Raw genomic sequence first — 5,848 nt, 5'->3', positions numbered from 1 at the left:
GAATGGACAATACAAAGATTTTATGTAGTAAGCTTATACAATTTGCGTTTTTTCAAAACAAACTTCTCTACAGATGAATTCGTCTGCTATTAAAAATCAGGAAGTCGTGTGCACGTGCTGATAATAACTTATCTACTATTGCAGCAGTGGATGCGAAAGTACGAGATAGTAACATGCTTCCAATTACCGCTATTTAAGGCATACCGCTACAGTGAGAATAGGGAGCGTAAGAGTACAATTCTCTCCAAAGATCGCTGGAGAGCTATACTGTATAAGGAAAACAATTTAATAAACAAGAAACGTATAGGTCATAGTAAGGTCGAATTCAGTAAGTAATATAACTGTAAACAAAACTCTCTGAAAAAGAGCGCTTCCTCCTGTTGACACTTAGACAAGTATAAATAGGTCTTAAACAAGGATGATTTTATTTCATCCACTGTTATAAATACAGATATAAAGAACGCTGTAGTCACAGATAGAGAGCAATTGACTGTCAGCCATGTGTCACAAGAAACTTGTCTTGAGCCTTTTCGTAGCCTTATGTATGAATATGGTGAGTATCATTGGTAAAGTGTTTGAGATATGCCGGACGTTTGAAAATAACTAGATTCATTTTTAAAACGGTTATACGTGTCATTTTTTAAACAAACACGAATGCAAATGTGCTGTCTGTAATGACCGACAATTTACTTGTGCATAACGTTCTATAATTATTAAAAAAGTTTATCCAAGCGTGCTATGAAAATTTCTGAGGAAAATTACCGTAGGCACATAATATTCCAAAATCATTTTCAGGTGTGCCAGGCTTCATCGTCTGGGGAGAGTATTGGTGACAGAGCCCGGTTGTACATCGGAAGTCGGAAGTGGTTGTATTCCAGTAGCCACCAGACTGGAAAAAACACCAACAAATGCAACATTTTTGTTGCAGATGTTCTAAAGGAGGAGGGTTGCCCCGCCCCAAACAGGTAGGCTGTCTCTTTCGTGTTTTGTTGAGCAAATACTAACATTTACCCCTATATTACGCTGTCTAACTGCGAGCAAGGTAGAATCTGGTGTGGAAATCATACAGCCCTGGGTTTCAGCCTGATATCGTTTTTATCTTCACCAATCACAAATGAAGTTACTTTGAAAGTTCTGTTTCTGACTGGCTTAAACTCAGTCTCAAACTCAGATTCAGGGTTTTGTGATTCCAAGACAAGGCTTGAACTTACAAGCCAAATGGGTAAGTATTTAGACTGAATTCCTATCATCCAGTGCAAACATAGATCAGAGATATGTGTCTAAGATATTCACAGTTTGATGCGCGCTGTACAATTGCTGTTTGACAAAAACAACCTTATATTAGAAAATTCGTTTTTATTTGCCTTCTCTGTTCTCAGACTCTTCACCGTGTCACTTTTATTTATCTGTCTTGCCCAAAGAGACGAAGAGCACAACGTTGTGCCGCGTATATCAGAGATGAATCTCGTTACATTCCAGCAACGGTGAAAGGCATGAACAACTTGACGAAAAATGGTTGACAAACATAAAGCTACAAGTTAGCAAAAAAATATAGTCGAATCCAAATACATGAACATATGGACTGCTTTATTGTTGTTTGTTTTAAACTGAAACAATTAAAAGTAATTAGACTATATAAACTTTGCGTGATTGCTCTTAAATTAAAAATTGAGTCAGGTAGATACTATTGTATAACGAGGTAATATGTGATTTGTGTTGTTGTTGTTGTTGTTCTAGGGTTTAACACAATTTTTCAGCACAATATAGGCCATACATGGCGGCCAGGATAACTGGTGGAGGAAGAACCCTGGAAAACCCAGGGAAGAACCACCGACCCACGAGAAGCTATTGGCAGGCTTTCCCACGTACCTGTGATTTGTGAATATAGTCTATGCATGAATAATCAGAAAACTGACGGGCCTGTAGATTTTTAATGTCCAAAATATGAGAATATGCACGAAGGCAGGAACATTCCTCTGTGTGTGTGTTGGATTTTTAACGTAGTTTTAACAATTTTTCAGTCATATCGCTACGATGTCTGCAGTGTGGCAGTTTATAGTGATGTCGAGCAGTGAGGCATCATGCCGCAGACATGTAGCATAATGTCCCACTCAGTCACATTATTCCTACACTAGTCCAACCAGTCCTAACACTAGCCTCTTAATGTTTAGCGCCAAGCGAGGCAGCTGTTAGTACCATATTTAGAAGTCTTTGGTATGACTCGGCCGGGGTTCGAACCCTCGAGCTCCCGCATCCGAGGCGAAAACGTTAACCACTAGGCGACCCGAGCTGTACATTCCTAAATGGCTAATATTCACATCATGGCTTTAAACTTAACTGAATTGATTTAGCGTAATTACACAAAAACAGTGGTAAACCTTTTAAAAATTGTTGGTATTAAATGTGGCTATACATCTAGTTCATTGGCTGTTATTATTATTATTATTATTATTTTTATTATTCCCCATTTATAGGTAGCAGTGTGTTGGGGAACCATTCCACTGACTACCTCACAATTTTCATTATATGGTCATATTACTTTATATGGGCTTATGGTTAACACTAGGATATAGTATTGCATTCTAATTCTAAACCCAATACAAAATGTAATATTGGCTACTTCATAGAGAGAGAAAAAAGAAGAAAACAAACGTATCAGCAGTCTCTTACAGAGAGAGAGAGAGAGAGAGAGAGAGATGAGTGCAATAAAGAAGATATTTTTATTGTAACCATTTTATATACGTATACTTATATACAAACAAGTGTACATACATACATACATACATACATACATGCATACATGCATACATACATACATACATACATGCATGCATGCATACATACATACATACATACATACATGCATGCATACATACATACATACATACATACATACATACATACATACATACATACATGCATACATACATACATACATACATACATGCATACATACATACATACATACATACATACATACATACATACATACATACATACATACATATGTAAATATGCATGTCACCACTAGACTCAAAATTTAACTTACTTGTTATTCAAAAGTTTATACGGTATTTATAGTATTACACACAAAATTCACCTTTTTACCCAGTGAGTGTACATAACACTAGAATTTACAATTTTGGTATTAGGATTCATCCATATTGGAACTTTAATAAAGCCATCCGAGTTCTCTGCAGTAAATTTGTTGTGTAATTCAATATATGCTTCAGATGCATAAGTCCATAATGCATTCATGAAATCTATGTCAAAAGTGAAAAACGTGTCTATTCATGGAAGTTATTAATATCTTTCCGCTTAGGTTCAGAGGTGACAAGTCTTCCCATCTAAGTGAGTTTCAACGAACGTACAAATATATTATATCGATCATGTTCAAACTGCTTTAAGAATACTCTTTACACAAATATTTCATTTTGATTTTACCTCCAACACCCTATACAAACGTATGGCAAATTACATCTAAATCTTGAAGTTTGACTTTAGGTGGGTTTGTTGAACTTAGAAACAGGTGAGCATCTTGGATATGGCTAAGTTTTTCTTTCACATCTACATTTTTCCAAGTGGGGTAAGTGATCTATTTGACCACTGTAAAAGTAAATATTTAAAGATCTAGTTTTGGTCTCATAATTGAGCTTGACCATGTCATCTAACTCCATAAATAATGCAATACCTAAATACTTGAAATAAAATGTATTCCATTGTAAATATCAGCAAGGTCTCTGTCAAGTTGGGTAACTCCCAAACTCAAGGCATATTAATGTGATCTTGGCACCATTTGGCTGATATTGTGTAAGTACTTGTGGTTTAATTAATTAACAGTTTTTGAAAACAAACAAACAACCTTGCTATGTGAAATTATATCAACAAAATCTCAGACAAGTTCGATAACCAGCATAATTCCACATGTTTGCTGAGTTATACCGACTCGAATGGTCGCCTTGGAATTTTTTGAAAGAAGATTTAAAATGATATTTGCGTTGTAGCGTGTTGTCAGAAAGATCTAGAAGAAGCCAAATACCCAACGGAATCACTGAACACGAATGATATGATCGGGGTTGTTACTGGATGATATTGAGGAAATACTATTAGATTTATTTTTATTTACAGTTTCTGACAAAACTTACTATGTAACTTTGTACCAACATTATCTCGAACACGTTCGACGAACATTAAAATGCAATTATGGTCATTTAGTCATTTGGACTTTAAGTGATTGATTTTGTTATCTCAGTTCACCTGACCGTATATTACTTGACCAACGGTTATGCTTTTAGTTATTATGCTAACATCAGCCAATCGAGCAATCTCAGGCCCGACTGGAGACAATTATTTAAGAAAAATGGATTTCTAATTTTGTTCTTTTTATTATCAAGACGGCGGTCGTATTCACCGATTGGAGCAAACGAGTGGGCTAATCCGAGTTCGACGTACTTAAGCAGTTCTAGCTGTTGGGAAAGATGCTACATTCCTGAGAAGGGTGATGTCATAGCAACGGGTGGTCATGTGGGTATTGTTTCCGATTACCAGAAAACAACGAGTGCTTCAGCAGCAGCTGACCCTCAAGGCTTGATCGTAGAGAACGACTGGGGATTCCGAAGCGGCCAATATCCAACTTGCTGGCGCTATCGACACGACGAATCCGGCTGTTAAAATGCGTCTCATATTTGAAAAAAAAACCTATCCGGTAATCTGAAAACTCGTTGTAAAACTGCAGTGACCAGAAGAATATGAAAACAAATGTTGATATAATCTTTTAATACTCATTCGGCACCACTTTTTTCCTCGTTGACCTGAAGACCAATTACGTCTTTGTTCAACTGGTTAAGAAAATCAATAATTGTTGCTAGTAATTGAAAATGAATCAGATAACATTATTAATTGGACTTCACTCCTGAAAGTTTTTTTTAAACAGATTTGGTTTTGGTTAGAATTTTTTATTTCCTGATTCTGTAAATTGATCAAAATATATTCCAATTCTTATATAAAGACTTACATATGCTTTCCTATCGGAAAATATGAGACCTGAAACTGGGAAATATGGAAGCTGTAGAATCGACAGAAGTGAAAAATATTGCATAATCTGTGCCAACCATAATATTGAAGACGAATATAATTTTAGTTTAGCACGTTCTGTATATACTAACTAATCTAATTCGAAAGTACAACCATCCATGTGCAAGCATACTGCATCGTTAACTTCTTGAAACAAGAAAGTAAAATGTTCGCTAGAGAAATTTGTTTATGAAGCATTTAAAATAAGAGATAAATTATTATTCTAGGGTAATATTTTACAAAGATTGTATATAATTGTACAACCTCTCCTTTTCAGCTCTTGATGATTTCGGTTTTGAATTTATGTTTAAAGATGTACATACAGCATTTGATAACACTACAGTATTTGTAATATTTGTAATATGTATTCTGTAAGTATTAAAAGCTTATGATAATAAACAATCGAATTGAATTCTAACTTTCTGTATTAACTTCTAAGTGTCTTGATTTCTGAAGGAGGAATCCGTTGTGGCCGAGTACTTAGATGAGAGTTAATTATTGTATCGCCTTGAGTGTCTGTACGCTACGCACAAATCCACGGCTATATTCATTTCTCTATGTGGGGATGTGTGTATTGGTGCATGAAGGCAGGGCGATTAAACCCATGGACCCGGGTTCCAATCTTAATAGAGGATGAATTAAGAATTATCTGACCTGTACAATAATACTCTTTCTCTCTCTCTCTCTCTCTCTCTCTGTGAAAGGATCCTGACTCGAGAAGCAATGTAATGGTGATCTGAAAAATATTCCAATGATGGTTTAAGCTTTTACCGCG

At 35.7% G+C, this 5,848-nt stretch overlaps 1 protein-coding gene across 1 annotated transcript; it reads left to right on the top strand.

The window, feature by feature from the left end:
• The first annotated feature begins 397 nt into the window (after positions 1-397).
• LOC149770791 (uncharacterized) lies at positions 398-5,485 on the top strand. Its single transcript, XM_089949116.1, has 3 exons — positions 398-553; positions 796-965; positions 4,395-5,485. The coding sequence occupies exons 1-3, from the start codon at positions 500-502 to the stop codon at positions 4,669-4,671; spliced, it is 501 nt and encodes a 166-aa protein (XP_089805242.1). The 5' UTR covers positions 398-499; the 3' UTR covers positions 4,672-5,485.
• The last annotated feature ends 363 nt before the right edge of the window (positions 5,486-5,848 follow it).

Source organism: Sinohyriopsis cumingii, unplaced genomic scaffold (assembly GCF_028554795.1).
Source record: "Sinohyriopsis cumingii isolate HCF-2022 unplaced genomic scaffold, ASM2855479v2 utg002349l, whole genome shotgun sequence".
Taxonomy (NCBI): Eukaryota; Metazoa; Mollusca; class Bivalvia; order Unionida; family Unionidae; genus Sinohyriopsis; species Sinohyriopsis cumingii.
Note: the sequence above shows the minus strand (reverse complement) of the source record. Positions and strands in the feature narration are given on the sequence as shown.

Coding starts and splice junctions, on each gene's coding strand:
- LOC149770791 (XM_089949116.1), top strand. CDS start 500: ATGTGTCACAAGAAACTTGTCTTGAGCCTTTTCGTAGCCTTATGTATG. Junction 554..795: donor TAGCCTTATGTATGAATATG/GTGAGTATCATT, acceptor AATCATTTTCAG/GTGTGCCAGGCTTCATCGTC. Junction 966..4,394: donor GGTTGCCCCGCCCCAAACAG/GTAGGCTGTCTC, acceptor TTTATTATCAAG/ACGGCGGTCGTATTCACCGA.